An 18,116-nucleotide genomic window follows, 5' to 3' on the forward strand; every position below is an offset into this window, starting at 1 on the left:
GGGCGGGGCAGCGGCGGCGCGCGCCCGTGCCCCCCTCGCGCCGCCCCACGACTACAACACCCACAGTGCCCCGTGGCGGCCGCGGCGCTTCTGGGCGGTGGCCGAGCGTCCCCGGCGCCGCGCCCGGTGCATGGCGGTGGCGCAGAGCATGGGGCCGGGGCGGGTGTGTCCCGAGGAGCCGGGGCCGCCGGAGGCCGCCGATGGCGCGGCGGGCTGGAGCGGTGACGAGGAAGAGGAGGAGGAGGAGGAGGAAGGCAGCGGCGGGTACTTGTACCAGCCACTGAGCCAGGAGCCGGAGCAGGGCCCCGGCGAGGCGGGCCTCCCCGCCGGCCTGGAGGGCTGCGCTGAGGCGGGCCCCGGCCTGCAGGAGCGGCTGCAGGTACCACCCAGCGCTTCCTATCTGTCTGGGCCGGGCTGGGGGAGAGCCGCGGCAGGGCGGCGCGGCCCCGCGGGCAGGGGAGCAGGCCCGATCGCGCTGCCTGCCTCTCGCTGCAGATGCTGAGGCTGCACCTGCCTGACCCGCCGGCGGACAGTGAGGAGGAGGAGGAGGCGCCGGAGGAAGGTGCCACGGCTCAGAGCAGCCGCAGCTCCATCCCCATGGATGCAGGTAATGGTGTCTCCTGCCGGGCCCTCCCGGCCGCCCGGCGGCGTGCTCGGCCGCGGTGTCATGCCTTCTCTCTTTCCAGAGCATGTGGAACTGGTGAAGAAAACGATGGCCAGCGTGAGACTTCCCGCCCTGGGCATCCCTGCCTGGGCCAGCCAGATCTCAGAGGACCAGTGGAAGGACGTGGTGCAGCGCACACTGCAGGCTCGGCAGAGCCTCAGCGGCCCCAGGCCTGAGTGGAAGTGAGGGCCGAGCTGCAGCGGGGGGACTACTGACCCCAGTCGTCTCTCTGCCGTGCAGATGAGGCAGGCACCTGCCGCCTTAGAGGCGGGTGGTGATGGGACTTGCCAGCATCAACCTTCCAGTTTCTTCCATTGACATTGTCTGACTTACCTTCCTGCTCCTCTTTCCTGGTTCTGGCTGGCATGTAAGTTGCTGTAATGTCCCTGTGTTGGCTTCCTCTGCCTCCAAGGAGCCTGACCTGTGTGCATGGGGAGGGAGGGGGCTTGACCAGCTTTGCCCAGATTCCCTTGGGACAAACACTGGATTTGTCCCCATGCTGTCAGTGCTGGAGAAGTCCCTCTCCACACTAGGGCCCCACTTCCCAGGACAGGGGCTGTGTGCTGAAGTATCAAAGGTGGAGTCCAATGTGTCTTTCCAAGAGATCGGTTTTATTTAGTTCTGTACATACAGGGACATCTGTACAAAATCCAACACTTTCATACTATGTAATGCTCTACTGAAAATAAAGTACACCATATGTACATATGAATTGTAAGCAGCTTAATACTTGTGTCCAGGGGGTGAATGCAGTAGTTAGTTTTGCTTGTTCCCTTGGGAGGAGGGAGCCAGGTGAAGCAGAAGAGGCAGCTCCAGTTCTGTCCATTTGGCTGATGTGGGGAAAGGCATAAGCAGAAATGAGCAGCGCTAATGCAAGAAACCAAGTGTTGTGCAATGGGCAGCTGTAGCATGGCAGATGCAGGTCTGTGTATGAGCAGGATGTGTGGCAGAGAGGGTGAACACGCTCCTCCCCTTTCTCACATGGTCCCTTTCTTAGATGTCCAGGACACTGGAATGAATAGGCAGCAAACTAATGGCCAGGTGAAGGTACTAAGCATAAACTCCCTGACCCAGAACAAGACACACAAAGCTATGAAGCCATATGGCACATAGCTGTGATGCGTTACAGTCCTGCCCCTGCACATGGGACGACCCTGGCAGCGTTCTTGCCATGCTCAGGGACGGCTGGCAGAGACAGACCATCTGCAGGACAGCAACTGCCTCTGTGCCCCAGAGGTGTCTGTTCTTTCTGTGAGCAGAGCAGCCCGCAGCAGGGAAATGTAGCCACTGCTGAGCTGCAAGCAGGCTCGAATGAAGGCACACATGCTGTAGTGCTCTAAAAATGAGGTGGCGGCTTATAAAGCAAGGCTAAGTGGAGGAGTTGGAAAGCTTGTACTGCAACGGGAAGAAACATCCTCCCCAGCCTGAGCCCTGCTGCAGGTGGTGCTCAGCCATCCTTGTCTCCACTGTGCCCCGAGCTGCTGGCCACTCCTGTGCGCCATCCGGCATCACCCAGTGCACGTCTATGTGCTGTGCCAGGCATGAGGTAATTGATTGGCAACTGGTCACGAGCTTAGACTAATGTTCAAAATAAGCAATAACCTCCCTGAGGTGTTTCATAAGTGTCCTGATGAACTGGCCCACTGCATGAAGCAGAGGGGAAGCAATGGGGTTGTGCGTGACTGTGGATGATCTCAAACATAACTCATGCTTGCCAGCTGCTCCTAAGAGATGGTGGCATCATGCCTAATGAGAGCTGAGCTGAGAGACATCTAAATAGGGCAAGGGGTACAGGATACATAGGGAAAAAACAGCTTAGTTTGGGTTGAAGGAAAGATGAGCTGCACACTAGCAGTAAGATTAGAGCAGATGAACCTCTGACCTGGGAATGGTTTACTGGTGATGAGCAGATACAGGAGGACCTTCTGCAACATCCCATGGTGCTGCAAAGCAGTGTCAGACTAGCACCAACCTCGTAAGCTCCCTGCACTATTGCAAACCCACTTAAGCTTACGTGTCACAAAAGCAAATACAGCAGGTAAAGAAGCAAGGCAGCTTTTCTCTCGTGAGCCAGCCTCTCTGAGGTGGCACCTTGGTCTGGGACTGAATCTGCACGACAAAAAGTAGGGGAGAAAGCTGGATCACAGCAGCACCTGAGTGCTGCACAATCCCCTGGGCTATCAGCAAGTGCGCTCTAAATGCTAAATTAGCACAAGTCGCTGATGCACCATATGATAAGTAACAAGGGCCTCAGGCCACCAGCAGGTGTCAAAGTAACAGGGCGAGGAGAACTTTGCTCAGAGCACACACGGAAGCAATTCAGCAGTAGCACCTAGCCATTGATCATAACGAGGAGACAACTGAACACTCACAAACTGCACCTGGCCCCGTAACATGTATCCGTTGCTTCCATTAGTTTGCAGAAATGACTTTAGCAGCACAAGCTCCCTAGAAACCTTGGCCACTGCAGAGCTAAGGATGGGATATGGTGACAAAGGGAGGGCTGCAGGAGTATTTTAATTGAGCAGGCAGAGGAAGAAAGCAGAAGTCAGTGGCTGACACCTGCTACAAAGCAGGAAGTTAATTCCGGGCCCACAGTTAACCTAAGACACCGGGATGGAGATGAGTCAGCATGGACCAACACAAACAGCTGAAGTAATTCACTTTCCCACAAGAGAGCTTCTAAGGATGCTCTAAAGGGAGGGCTGCAATAGTATGAAGTGCTTGCACCCAGCCTTTACTGGGGGTGGTGAAGCACTGAACCCCCACTCCACTGACAGGGGTACAGAACAAGGGGCTTGAGGCAAAAGAAAGGTGGAAGCAAACATCTCCTCCACTGCACGTAAGACTCTCCAGCTGCGGAGCTGCACCCCAAGGTAGGGCGGAGAGGCAGCAGAGCCACCACAAACTCTGCCAAAGCTCAGCCTGACCTCTGACCAAGGCAGGGCTTGCCTGCACAGGCAGTGTGGGGGCAGGCATGGCAGAGGTGGGCAGCTAGGCCTCGTAGCAGCATGCTGGGCTACGTGTGGTTGTCGCCAGCCAACACAGAGCCTGTGCTGTGGGGCAGTAAGGCTCTGGCTCCCAGGCAGAGTAATAACCAGGCAGGAGCTGTAAATGAAGCAACTCCTGCCTGGGCTGATAAAACTGTAGGTCAGGGAGGCTCCTTTCACACACGCACACCCAAGGTGGAGAAGTAGGAAGAAGGAGGAAAAGCAGGAGGACATGACAGTAGTGAGATACAAGTTATAACATAAAACCAGATCTACCCTGGAGGGATGCAGATGGAGTGGAGGACAGGCACAGCTCACCGTGTTCGTTCCTTATTTATACATGAGAACCGAGTGCATTTCTGTGACCCCTGGGGTAGAAAATGGGGCAGAGCTTCCTGGGCCAGCTCCTGAGCCCGTCAGAGAGCCTCCTGGCTTGAGGTGAGAAACTCTTCTGCTCTCTTGTGGGCCTCCAGGGCTTTTATAGTGTAGACGTCCTGAGGAAGCTCAGATTTCCGGCGCAGCAAAACTTTCTCCTTCTTAATGTCTTTCAGCATCTACAGACAAACCAAAGGAGTTCAGTAGGAAACCCCTGCACCCCTCCAGCCTCCCCATCCTTTGACTCCAACCACTCAAGGATATGCTGGGTGACACTGCAGCATGCTGCAGAACAGGCTGAGAGCCAAATACAGACGTTAAAGACACAGAAAAGTCCCATTTGCACTTTTTCCAGAATGGGAAGGTTAGATAAACTCCACTCTTCAGACTGTATGTAGGTTGACCTCCAACAATCAGGGATGAGAATAGGGGCATTTACTCTCAGAACATTTTGGAAGGAGCCAGTTCTGGCTGTGGGACCCTGGACTGACTATGCTGATGTCCTGGCTGGTCTGAGAGTAATTGTGGAAGGACCCTAGTCACTTACGCACCTGCACAGCCTCTGTCTCCACTGTTTTCTTCAGTAGCTGTATATCCTCTGCAGTTGGGGTCTCTGTTTCCATACAGCATACAGGGGGCAATGGTGGAGGTGCGTAATACATGGGGTACTGCAGACAACACAGAGAGCTGGAGAGTCAGCACGCCATCCACCACCAAGCCATCTGCCCCAGCATCCTAACACAGCATGTCACACTTCTTCCAGCCATCCTCTCTGGCACCCACAAAGGTAGCAGTCAGTACACAAGACAGGAAAGGAATATTTTCTCCTATCCTCCATGCCTACCTGTGCCCTCTGAGCCGCAGCACACTACATGTGCAGCCACAGCTGAGAAAGGAGTCCATGAACATGTACATGCTCTCTATAAGGCATTACTTAAAGGTCAGTGCTAGAGGGGGCCAGGCTGGTAAACTACTGCCAGCATCCCCAAGACCCTAGGTCTTGAGAGGGACAGACCATTGCTGCAGCTGTGTGCACAAGACTGCGATCAGGCGCTTAGAGCCTGCTCCCATGAACTGAGGAAGCAGGCCAAGACCCCTAGCACATTCTTGCCTCATTCATCATAGGTCCTGCTGCTACCCACCTGGGGGTTCAGCCGGGCCAGCTCCTCTATTTTCTGCCACATTTCTTCTCGTTCCTTCATCCTGAACCTTCCCCTGCAGAGAGAGAGAGAGAGACAGAGAGAGACAGAGATAGACAGAGAGAGACAGAGCGCACAAGCATGAACTCCCAGGGAAAGTGCAGCTTTCACCCACAGAAAGACAAAAGCAAGAGACAGCAGAAACATGCCGGCAAGGGGAAGAGCTGCTCTGTCCTTCAGAGACCCCTAATTTCACCTACAGGTGGGATATGGCAAGAAGAGGGGACACGCTGCAGCTAGCAGGAGGTAGGCAGGCATGTTCTCCTTTGCCTCAGAGCACAGGGTGGCAGCACTGGCTGAACAGGTGCTTTTTCCCTGGCTTTGTGCTGCAGGAGGGGAGCACAGCAACTGGTTTCTGGAGTAAAGCAATGACACAATTTTGGATATCAAACAGATATTTTCCTGGTGCTTCACAGACGTAGAGGGACAAACTGCCACTTCCATAGAATCACAGAATCATTTTGCTTGGAAGAGATCCACAAGATCACGTTAGTCCAACCGTTAACCTAACTCTGGCACTAAGCCATGTTCCTAAGAACCTCACCTACACGTATTTTAAACACCGCCAGGGATGGTGACTCCACCACTTCCCTGGGCAGCCTGTTCCAATGCCCGACAACCTTTTCCGTGAAGAAATTTTTCCTCATATCCAATCTGAACCTCCCCTGGTGCAACTTGAGGCCATTATTGCCTCCAATAAAAAAGAAAGAAGGGTAATTGTGGTAGGCAATTCCCTTCTGAGAGGGACGGAGGGCCCGATATGCAGAGCTGACCCTCATCATCGGGAAGTTTGTAGTCTACCTGGAGCTCGGATCAGGGACATCGCCAGGGCGCTCCCCAAACTGGTGCACCCAACGGACTATTACCCCCTACTGATCTTCCAGACAGATGGGGAGGAAGCGGCATCCTGTAGTCTGAGGGAAATGAAGAGAGACTTCAAGGCCTTGGGACGAATGGTGAAAGAGTCTGGGGCTCAAGTTATCTTCTCTTCCCTCTTTCCATTTTTGGGTGATGATGTGGGATGGAATAGAAAAATTAAGTCCGTAAATGATTGGCTTTGGGACTGGTGCTACAGGCAGGGCTTTGGGTTCTTTGATAACGGCTGGTTTTATAAGACACCAGTCCGGTCAGTGATATGTGGGAAAGGTTTATCCCACAGGGGTAAAAGGATGCTGGGACAGGAATTACCGGGGCTCATTTGGAGGGCTTTAAACTAGATTTGAAGGGGGATGGGGTTGTAGCTGGGCTTGCATCAGTGGGGCAGCACACTGGAATCCATAAAGACCGGGAGGGCCCCCATACCCCTAGGGTGAAATCGGTGTACTCGGCTCGCTCCCTGAAGTGCCTGTACACCAATGCGTGCAGCATGGGGAATAAGCAGGAGGAGTTAGAAACCTGCGTTCGGTCAGGGGATTATGATCTGGTGGCATTAACAGAGACATGGTGGGACAGCTCACATGACTGGAATGTGGTCATGGACGGCTATGTCCTTCTCAGGAAAGACAGGCCAGCCAGGCGTGGTGGTGGAGTTGCTCTTTACGTGAGAGAGCAAGTACAATGTATAGAGTACTGTCCAGGTGCGGTTGAGGAGCGAGTTGAGAGTCTGTGGGTGAGAATTAAGGGGCAGGCTGGCAGGGGTGACACTGTCGTGGGAGTCTATTACAGGCCACCAGATCAGAGTGAGGATGTTGATGAGGCCTTCTACGGGCAGCTGAGCGTGGCCTCACAGTCACAGGCTCTGGTTGTTATGGGGGATTTTAACTACTCTGATGTTTGCTGGAAGGACTACTCAGCCAGCCAGCCTCAGTCTAGGAGGTTCCTCCAGTGCATTGACGATAACTTTCTGATACAAATGGTGGAGGAGCCGACTAGGAGAGGTGCGCTGCTGGATCTCGTCCTCGCTAACAAGGAGGGTCTGGTTGAAGCAGTAAACGTTGAGGGCTGCCTTGGTTGCAGTGACCATGAGATGGTGGAGTTCAGAATCTCCTGTGGTGGGAGCAGAATACCGAGCAGAATTGCAACCCTGGACTTCAGCAGGGCCGACTTCGACCTTTTCAAACAATTGCTGGGGGAAATCCCGTGGGCAAGGCTGCTTGAAGGTAAAGGGGCCCAAGATAGTTGGTTAACATTCAGGGACTGCTGCTACCAAGCTCAAGATCAGTGCATCCCGACGCGCAGGAAGTCAAGGAAGGGAGCCAGGAGACCTGCATGGTTAAACAGGGAACTGCTGGGCAAACTCAAGTGGAAGAGGAGGGTTTACAAATCACGGAAGGAGGGGCTGGCCACTTGGGAAGAATATAAGGCTGTTGTCAGAGGATGTAGGGAGGCAACTAGGAAAGCTAAGGCCTCCTTAGAGTTAAACCTGGCAAGAGGGGTCAAGGACAACAGGAAGAGCTTCTTCAAATACATGGCAGATAAAACTAACACCAGAGGCAACGTAGGCCCACTGATGAATGGGGTAGGTGCCCTGGTGACAGAAGATACAGAGAAGGCAGAGTTACTGAATGCCTTCTTTGTCTCTGTCTACTCTGCCGGAGGCTGTCCTGAGGAGCCCCGTACCCCTGAGGCCCCAGAGGAAGGCAGGGCAATGGAGGAGTTTGCCTCGGTTGATGAGGACTGGGTTAGGGACCAGTTAAGCAATCTGGACATCCATAAATCCATGGGTCCAGATGGAATGCACCCACAGGTGCTGAGGGAGCTGGCTGAAGTCATTGCTGGACCACTCTCCATCATCTTTGCCAAGTCTTGGGAAACGGGAGGGGTGCCTGAGGACTGGAGGAAAGCAAATGTCACTCTGGTCTTCAGAAAGGGCAAGAAGGAGGACCTGGGCAACTATAGACCGGTCAGCCTCACCTCCATCCCTGGGAAAGTGATGGAACACCTTATCCTTGGTGCCATCTTAAGACATATCAAGGATAAGAGAGTCATCAGGGACAGTCAACATGGCTTCACCAAGGGGAAGTCGTGTTTGACCCAACCTCATAGCCTTTTATGAAGACGTAACAAGGTGGATTGACGATGGCAGAGCAGTGGATGTGGTCTACCTTGACTTCAGCAAAGCATTTGACACCGTCTCCCACAGCATCCTCACGGCAAAACTGAGGAAGTGTGGACTGGATGATCGGGTAGTGAGGTGGACTGCAAACTGGCTGAAGGAGAGAAGCCAGAGAGTCATGGTCAATGGGGCAGAGTCTGGTTGGAGGCCTGTATCTAGTGGAGTGCCTCAACGGTCAGTTCTGGGACCAATACTATTCAATATATTCATCAACGACTTGGATGAGGGAATTGAGTGTACTATCAGCAAGTTTGCTGATGACACCAAGCTGGGAGGAGTGGCTGACAAGCCAGAGGGCTGTGCTGCCATCCAGCGAGATCTAGACAGGCTAGAGAGTTGGGTGGGGAAAAATTTAATGAAATATAACAAGGGTAAATATAGAGTCTTGCATCTGGGCAGGAACAACCCCAGGTTCCAGTATAGGTTTGGGAATGACCTATTAGAGAGCAGTGTAGGGGAAAGGGACCTGGGGGTCCTGGGGGACAGCAGGATGACCATGAGCCAGCACTGGGCCCTTGTGGCCAGGAAGGCCAATGGCATCCTGGGGTGTATTAGAAGGGGGGTGGTTAGTAGGTCGAGAGAGGTTCTCCTTCCCCTCTACTCTGCCCTGGTGAGACCTCATCTGGAATATTGTGTCCAGTTCTGGGCCCCTCAGTTCAAGAAGGATAGGGAACTTCTGGAGAGAGTCCAGCGCAGGGCCACAAAGATGATGAAGGGAGTGGAGCATCTCCCTTATGAGGAAAGGCTGAGAGAGCTGGGTCTCTTTAGCTTGGAGAAGAGGAGACTGAGGGGTGACCTCATCAATGTTTATAAATATATAAAGGGTGGGTGTCACGAGGATGGAGCCAGGCTCTTCTCGGTGACAACCAACAGTAAGACAAGGGGTAATGGGTTCAAGCTGGAACACAAGAGGTTCCACTTAAATTTGAGAAGAAACTTCTTCTCAGTGAGGGTGACGGAACACTGGAACAGGCTGCCCAGGGAGGTTGTGGATTCTCCTTCTCTGGAGACATGCAAAACCCGCCTGGACGCCTTCCTGTGTAACCTCACCTAGGTGTTCCTGCTCTGGCAGGGGGATTGGACTAGATGATCTTTCGAGGTCCCTTCCAATCCCGAACATTCTGTGATTCTGTGATTTCCTCTCATCCTATCACTTGTTGCTTGGGATAAGAGACCGACACCCTCCATGCTACAACCTCCTTTCAGGTAGTTGTAGAGAGCGATCAGGTCTCCCCTCAGCCTCCTTTTCTCCAGGCTGAACAGCTCCAGTTCCCTCAGCTGTTCCTCATCAGACTTGTGCTCCTGATCCCTCACCAGCTTCGTTGCCCTTCTCTGAACTCTCTCCAGCACCTCAATGTCTTTCTTGTAGTGAGGGGCCCAAAACCGAACACAGGATTCAAGGTGGGGCCTCACTAGGGTCAAGTACAGGGAAACAATCACATCCCTAGTCCTGCTGGCCACACTATTCCTGATACAAGCCAGGATGCTGTTGGCCTTTTTGGCCACCTGGGCACACTGCTGTTCTATTCCTAATAGAGCTGGGACTCAACTGCCCGGTTTTATCTCTCTCTGCCGTAAGATCTCTGCTTTATTTCTGAATTTAACTATCTGGCTTTCATCCCAGCTAGTTATCTCTCTAGTGCACTATCTATCCATGCTAACGAAGTTCTTATACTTTGCAATCATCTCACACTCTTGAAATATATGTAAGAATGTAGGCTAAAAATGAGATTGAAGCTGCCAAGAATTTAAGCAGCAGACTACTCCATCAGAGAACACACGGTCAAAAAAAAGCAAACCAAAACAAACCCCAGATGACTAACCCAAACCTCATTTTCTGACAGAGCTCTGGAGATCTCTGCAGCAGACTGTGACCAGTAGTTAGCACTGATCTTCCCTAGCTCTTTTCTGCCTCATCCCCAATCTCTCTGGCACCCTTTTAAAGGCTGGTTATCAGAAACATATGTACTACTCCCATCTTGCCACTGGAAATGTAGACCAACACGTCTGTCCACAAAGGCCCTCACACCATGAAGGCCGCTGCCCCCCTCAAAGCAACATCTACTTTGCCAGTATCGCATCTACTGCAAAACCATGTAAGGCTGTAACGAAACTAATTTTGCTTGGGCAGACTACATGACATTACTAGTCTGGTACAGAGTGAACCAAGAGCACCCATCCAGTCATTCAGGTACATGCATCTCTAGGTCTTTCCTTTCAGATCACCAGAGCAGTCTGAATAACATCGGGGAAGCCCTGCACTCCTCATTGCATTTCGAGATCCACCAGTTTACCCATCATGTGCTCAGCTGGTATTGCAAAAGTCCACCTTGCAAAGAGAATACCCAGTCTGATTAAGAGCAGTGCTTCTGAAAGCTTTACAGCTGTGATCACTCTTTTCAGCCAAACAAGTATTTCCAAAGAATGAAACCAAGTTTCATCTTTATTTTGACGCCACATTGACTTTACTATTATAGCTGTCCAACATCCTTCTATAAAAGAAGCTTCCTTCCAGCCTCATCAGTCAGCCTGGCTTTACCTCCTACACTAAGACATTTCCACTGCAGTTTACCTGAAAGTGTCACTCACCCACGTGAGTCTTTGGAGAATCCTAACTTTCCAAACAGCAATGCCTCACAGAACAGTGCCACGTCTACAGGAGTCTCAGCCCTACTTTCTAGCTGATGTGTACCTCATCAGCTCTCTTCATTCCTAAATCCATTACTTAGCTGTATGAGAAAGCCACCAGCAGGACATCTGGAAATGAAGAGCTATATTAGGAGGGATCTTCTCTTTCCCACTGCTCTGGTGGCAAGATAGCTGCTCCCAGGTGTCAGGGTGGCCCCAGGGCTGACACCACACCTCTAGAAAGGCCCTCACACTTTTCCAGAAGGCAGGTTCAGGACAACACACTATCTATCTGTCACAACCTCCTCACTGCTTTCTGAAGGGTTCCAATAATTCAAACAGCTTCCAGATGTCTGGGGAGATTAGTGAGGCACAGTCAGTCCATCTGCACTGAACAGTACAGAGTCACCATATGTCCCAGAAAGAGTCTGTCCCTCCATCACCACCTTTGGCTGCAGCTGCACAGGCAGGGGTGCACTGGTGACAGATCTGAGCCGGCACATCACTTGTAAGCATGGTAACTACTTAAAAACATAGCTAAGCCTTTTGTGAGTAGGAGTCTCAATATCTGGTTGCAGCTTAATTGCATACCTACAAGCTCTCTCCTTTTCACTTTCACATTTATTGGCTTTGTTTGCATGAGAAGTCCTTCCCACATCTGCTGTTTTCTAGTTCACAGCACAAGGTGTCTAGCAGCTCCTTGGGAAAACACTTCATAGGTTTCTCTTCCTTTTTCTATCTATGGTAAAGAAGCCACAGAATTTCAAACTCATCAGTCTCACTGAACAAGGCTGAGGTCCTGTGGAGAAAGCAAGGCATCCACACAGTTAAAAGTCGATCCTGCATTATAGTGATCCAGCCAGCATTCCCACAGGCAGCCTTGCGCACACTGTGTTACTCCGGAGGCACTTGACTTCACAGCCTCATGGGTTTTATTAGGAAAAAAAAAAACCCTACCGTTTCTATTCTGTTTAAATCTCCATGTTTGAAAAGAAAATGGCAATTGACTGCAAAGCCACATTACTGTACAGTGACAGGAATAGTCTGCAATCAGCACTGCCAGAGAGGCAGCAGAAATGAGCTGTGGACGCAGTGTGTCTTCTCCACTGAAAGGGAGGCAATGGGACCTGCTGCTCACCAGAGCAGGTCACGGCACTCCGTGGAAAGAAGAGCAAGGATGGGAAGTGCAGGACTGTCACCTCAAACTCCAAGGCAGACTCTTCAGCTACGACACTATTTCCTTCCACCAGGAAGATACCACTAAATAACACTTTCCTGCTGTGAAACCTGCTTTTTCTAACCCCATTCATTCCAGCAATGATTTATTCTGTTACACTCCAGAACACGCAGCCACAGTGTTAAGTGCACATGGATTTGCTTATATTCCTTGGATATTTTGAAGACATGGAGAAGACATTTTCACAATAAACTTAAGCAAAGAATTCAGGTGTATTACTTGAGTAAACTCAGGTTTCTAACTCATCTTTCCAAATGCATGCTCTTGTTCCCCACCATAGTCCCACGTCCTGTCCAGTCCCAGCCCTTTGCCCAGCAAGCCCTGATCTCCTCACTTCTCCTCTAATTTGATCCCTTTACCCACCCAATTCCTACTATCCATTGACATTAAAAATAACAGTAACACCACCATCCCCAACCTGGCTCTTCATTGTACCTCAACCTAAAGTCTCTACCCTCCTTTCTACCTCCTTGCCTGGATAAGCTGCTCTTCACCCCAGCCTGCTGTCCTACCCCATTCTTTTCTGCCACTGATTTCCCTGTCCAGTTGTTTCCCAGTCTGTGCCTACAGACCTTTCACAACTTTCCAATTCTAGCAACCCTTCAGAGGGGGACATTGTCACACTTTTCAAGCCAGAAACGGCTGTTAATGCTGTGCTAGTGACAATAGAGTTGAGCCTTCTTGTTTTTGCCCAGAAAGGCCTCCTTGACTGGGTCCCTGTGGCAGGGAAATCTCACTTAGCTGAGGAATTGTATCATGCTTGCCATAAGCAAACTCGTCTCTGATTCTGCTGCTAAAAGACATTTTTACATCCCACCCATCAAGCTTTCAACTGACATTTTACCAAATTTGGTTACCTAGCATAGCAAAAGGTATATCTGGGATAAAGACCCAGCACAAGGTTTTCTGAAGCTGGAGAGGTCCCAGTTGACTGGAAGCTGGTAAGTGTTGTCCCAGTCTACAAGAAGGGCAACAGAGATGACCCTGGCAACTATAGGCCTGTCAGTCTCACTTCTGTGCCTGGCAAAATCATGGAGAAGATTGTTCTGGGAGTTATTGAAAAACATCTGAATGACAACGCAGTCAGTGGTCCAGCCAGCACAGGTTCATGAGGGGAAAGTCCTGTTTAACAAACTTAATTTCTTTCTACGACAAGGTTACCCACCTAGTCAACCAAGGGAAGCCTGTCAATGTGATCTTTTTGGATTTCAGTAAAGCCTTTGATACTGTCTCTCACAGTACCCTCCCGGACAAGATATCCAGCACACAGCTGGGTAAACACACAATGCAGTGGGTGAGCAATTGGCTGACGGGCCAGGCTCAAAGGGTTCAGTAAATGGGGTTATGTCAGGCTGGCGACCAGTCACTAGCAGGGTTCCACAGGGATCCATCTTAGGATCAGTACTTGTCAGTGTCTTCATAAATGACTTGGACACAGGACTTAAGGGAATACTACTACTTTGCTGATGACACAAAATTGGGAGGAGCTGCTGACAGTCTCGAGGGCAGAAAAGCCCTGCAGATGGATCTGGACAAACTGGAGAACTGGGCAATCGCCAACCGCATAAAGTTCAACAAGGGCAAGTGCTGGATTTTGCACCTGGGACACAGCGACCCTGGCTGTACATACAGACTGGGGGACGAGATGCTGGAGAGCAGCTCTGCAGAGAGCGATCTGCGGGTTCTGGTTGACGGCAAGTTGAACATGAGCCAACAGTGTGTCCTGGCAGCCAAGAGGGCCAACTGTGTCCTGGGTGCATCCAGCACAGCATTGCCAGCCGGGCAGGGAGGTGATTGTCCCGCTCTGCTCTGCACTGGTGCGGCCTCACCTGGAGCCCTGCATGCAGTTCTGGGAGCCACAGGATAAAAAGGATATAAAGCTACTGGAGAGTGTCCAGAAGAGGGCCATGAAATGGGTGAAGGGTTTGGAGGGAAAGCCGTATGAAGAGCAGCTGAAGTCACTTGGTTTGTTCAGCCTGGAGGAGGCTAGGGGCATACTCCATCGTGGCTACAGCTTCCTCACAAGGGGAGGAGGAGGGGCAGGTGCTGATCTCTTCTCTCTGGTGACCAAGGACACAACCCGAGGGAATGTCAGGAAGATATGCCGGGGGAGTTTTAGGTTGGACGTTAGCTGAGGTGGTGGAGCACTGGAACAGGCTCCCCAGGGAGGTGTCATGGCCCCAAGCCTGACAGTGTTCAAGAAGAGACTGGACGACGTCCTCAGACACATGGTGTGAACTGTGGGGTTGTCTTGTGCAGAGACAGGAGTTGGACTTGATCCTTGTGGGTCCTTTCCAACTCAGGACATTCTATGACTAGGCAGAGAGGCACTAGAGAAAAAAATTGTCATTTAACGTGAACAGAAAACAGCACAGCTCTACCCATCCAGTTCTTGCACAGCTCTAAACTGCTTTGTTGACCTTTTCCAGAGCAATGCTCCATCAGCCACACACCAATACTGGGATCAGTCACCCTCAGCAGGTCAGCATGTGTAGAAGCTAAACAGGTAGAAAAATCTCCTGGTGGAAAACACCAGGTAGATCTCATAGTAAATGTGCTGTCACAGTGACTTAAAATATATGTGCAGAGACTTGTGGGCCTCACAAATGCCCTAGAATAGGAAAAAAAAAAATCTTGTTTGCTCTCAATTTACATGTTAACAAAACCTTAATTTCTCCTTATGCACGTTACCCAACCTCAAGCTCTGATTCATATCTCAACTTTGTTATTTATTACTCTTTCACAAAACAACTGAATGTATCCACAAACTCCCCACTGCCAGCAGCGTTAGTCCTGCTCTCCCCACTGCCACCACTGTGGCAGCCCTGGCTCACCCAGGAATGAGAAGCACTATCTTATGTCGCTAAGTCAGCAGAAAACAGACCCAGGAAAAAAAGGAAGTTTCCTCTAGCTTACTTAACTGACTCAGCTCATCAAGGCAGGTCATACAAGCACCAAAACCAGCACAAGGAAAGAAAAAAGTTTTTTTTCTTTTTACAGCATTGTTGCATAGGTACTTGCTGAACTAAGATTTTATTCCCACCATTTGCTCTTTGAAATTCCAGGTATTATTCCATCTTTATTATGGAAAATTGAAAGCATCCTGTGGCAGGAAAGATGCATTATGCCCACTGCAGCAAAGCTCTTCAGAAAAATCTTTCTAAAGCAGCAGGATTCCACTGGCATCACTACAACATAAAGGAACTGGTAAATATTTCCAAGGCAGCGTATAAGCGTCTCTGCAAAGCTGAGTATCCTCTACACTGCAATTTATTTCCTCATGACCCAGCAAACTCTGTCACTCTTTTCCATGCTACCTGCTTCAGCAGAATTGAAAGGATTTTTATAAGGGCACACATTTTATCTCTTCTCATCCCTACACACAGTTATTGCTGAGGAATCCTACTTTTTGATGAAATGATTTGCACCACTTTTCCCCTCTGCCTACTGACACATATCTGTTACTGTACCCCAAGGAGGCTCCAGGATGAGCTCAAGTTACTTGGCAAGACACTCTTACTCACTTCTGCTTCTCTGCCTTGTATTGCTGCGTGCAGTCATCAAAAAGCTTTTGGTTCATCTCCATGAACAGCTTCAGTGCATTGTAGATCAGCCCATGGATTGTCCTGCAAAGAAATGAGGAAAGAAGAACAAGTTGTGGCAGTATCCTCCAGGCTCTCAGCCCTGTGTTAGCCTCAGCAGCATAGACTAGAGCTAACAGCAGCAGCAACTCATAAACCACAGCAATGTGACAGAAGATTTATGCACAGTCCCTAGCACAGAAGAATCCCCTCCACATCCACAAAACCATGGCACAGGGAGAAAGAGATGGAGAAGAAAGAGAAGACAACTGGGACAGGTCTGCTTTGACTGTGGTCAGACTAATGAGTGCAAAAACAAGCATTCGTGCATTTATTTCTTGTAGACAGAAACTGGAAAGGAAGGATGCTAGGCAGCTGCTCAGGGCTGTTCTCAAGGGGACTTTACCTAATCTACCTTTAGTGCCTCCCACAGTTCACCTCCCATATACACAATGACATTTTTGGGCTGTCCAGTGTTCAGTCATGAGCTTTGTCACTGAGCTGCCCAAAACACAGACATTCAGCAGCCCTGTGGAGATGGGAACTAGCACAAAGAATATCACAGCAGAAAAGACAACTTCATGTCAGCAATTTATGGATAGGTTGAACTGTGTGTGAGCTCTCTCTAGGACAAGGACTCTCCCAGGGAATAAAAACAAGTATTGAAGCTGTCTCTGAAATAGCTGACCTAGAGGCAAAAGATGAGAGACTCAGAGGACTGAGATCTGTGCCTCCCCAGCTCTACAAATGGAATAAAGAAGAGAGCTACAGCCCCACTGGATTTATGCAGGCTGTCTAACAAAGTATTGGAGCAGATGAGCTATGGGAAGGAAGAGGAGAATCAGAGCTACTCAACCTGCCTTGAGAAGATACGGTTAGTGCTAAAACAAAGACAAGGAGAAATAAGAGAACACCTTCAGGACTTCTGCCATACCACTTGGAAGGAGACAAGAAGGCAAACAGCAGAGTCATGAATCTTGACTGGTGCAAGAAGGAAATAGAACTGGTGAAGGGTTTCAGACAAGAACATAAAAGTCCTTTTCTGAGCTCTAATCAGGAGAGGCAGTAACACGGGGTGAGAGTGTGTTCGTGCACATCTGTCTGCATGCACACAACCAGATCTACACACACATCCTATGTGTGTGTGCCTGCATGTATGTGCCCATCTGCACGTGTGTGCCTGTTGGGGTGCGTGTGTATCTGGGCATTGGTATGCGTTCATGTCTACCCCAGTCTTTAGAGCAACCTTGACTGGTGGCTCAAGTTCATGCTTCCTGATACAATGAAGAGATCAGAGCAGTCAAACAGCAGACCAGTGGGGAGCTCTCTGCAAACAAGTTCCACCTGAGAAACCTGTCTTTTGCAGTATACTCCTAAGCCCTGGACTTGCCCAGCCTGCCTAGAATTAATTATTTTGCTTTTTTCCCACCCTCCGGAATAGGGAAAGATGACTTTTTTTTTTGTCTCTTGTGTGTTTTTTTTGCTGGAAGACTTTAGGATCTCAGCTGTGGATTGAGTATTTTTAGCTGATTTATTAAAAGGACGTGAGTTTTACAATTTCAATTAAGCAGGTAAAGATTCAACTGAAGAAGCAGTCAGAAGAAAGGTGATCAGGAAGTTAATGGGAGAACCACAAAACAGACTAGTATTGAGGAATCAGACACAGGGTGCAATAATTTGACATGGGACTTCCGCTCAGTTCTACTTTCTCCATTCTTCCTGCACTTGAGGAGTCAGGCACTGCATTAGCCAGCATCCCTGGCCATGGACAGCATCTGTGTGATATACGCGAACAAGCAGCCAGGTGTAGGCTGGAAAACCTCCAAGAGACCTGCAGCATTAGTGATATGCAGGTATCAAAGTCCGGGTAGACTCAACGACCCCATGGTGGGTCACTGCAGGCACCTGACCGCTTGCAGAAGTGGGCCACTGTGGTCCCCTGTGGCACTTTTCCATGCTGATACTATGAACAACCACTCTGGCTCAGCACCTGGTGTCACCAGGTGCTGCGCATCATTGCAGTGTAGCAGCACGCCCCAAGATTGCTACTAAGTCAAGCAATCCTGCATGCGCAGCAAGTGCTAGGGCATGCGTAAAGACCTACTTGTTCCAGTGACTCTTGGAGTTCTTGTAGAGTGCTGGAAACATGATCGGGAGAATTTTGGCTGCGTTATCGCTGATCAGGCTCATGATATATTCGTTGTTCCAATAGTACAGCGCTCGCTCTGCCACCTGCAGTGGGAGAGAAAGCCATCCTTGGAGAGGCTCCTTCCAGTAACACCTGTGGTGCACAGGTAAACTGTGCAGTGCTGAGACCAGAGCTTGCCACCACCCAGCTGAGGAGCAAACGGTTCCCCACAGCATGGGCAGCAGAGCTGAACTTCTCC

The 18,116-nt window shown here is 50.4% G+C and overlaps 2 protein-coding genes across 5 annotated transcripts in view; one reads left to right on the plus strand and one right to left on the minus strand.

The window, feature by feature from the left end:
• The first annotated feature begins 106 nt into the window (after positions 1-106).
• On the plus strand, positions 107-1,374 carry MEA1 (male-enhanced antigen 1). Its single transcript, XM_065633013.1, has 3 exons — positions 107-379; positions 496-607; positions 687-1,374. The coding sequence occupies exons 1-3, from the start codon at positions 131-133 to the stop codon at positions 848-850; spliced, it is 525 nt and encodes a 174-aa protein (XP_065489085.1). The 5' UTR covers positions 107-130; the 3' UTR covers positions 851-1,374.
• Positions 1,261-18,116, minus strand: part of PPP2R5D (protein phosphatase 2 regulatory subunit B'delta) — a 36,119-nt gene continuing 19,263 nt past the window's right edge. Inside the window, exons 12-16 of one of the 4 annotated variants that reach the window (XM_065633010.1) lie at positions 17,834-17,961; positions 15,673-15,774; positions 5,172-5,244; positions 4,581-4,697; positions 1,261-4,208 (exon numbers count right to left, since the gene is read on the minus strand). In XM_065633010.1, the coding sequence (XP_065489082.1) occupies positions 4,071-4,208; positions 4,581-4,697; positions 5,172-5,244; positions 15,673-15,774; positions 17,834-17,961 (558 nt within the window). In that variant the 3' untranslated portion in view covers positions 1,261-4,070. Of the gene's footprint in view, positions 4,209-4,580; positions 4,698-5,171; positions 5,245-9,814; positions 11,711-12,096; positions 14,479-14,743; positions 15,337-15,672; positions 15,775-17,833; positions 17,962-18,116 lie in introns of those variants that run through there. The other 3 variants (XR_010606055.1, XM_065633011.1, XM_065633012.1) reach the window with 3 other exon arrangements.

This window comes from Caloenas nicobarica, chromosome 3, assembly GCF_036013445.1.
Source record: "Caloenas nicobarica isolate bCalNic1 chromosome 3, bCalNic1.hap1, whole genome shotgun sequence".
NCBI lineage: Eukaryota > Metazoa > Chordata > Aves > Columbiformes > Columbidae > Caloenas > Caloenas nicobarica.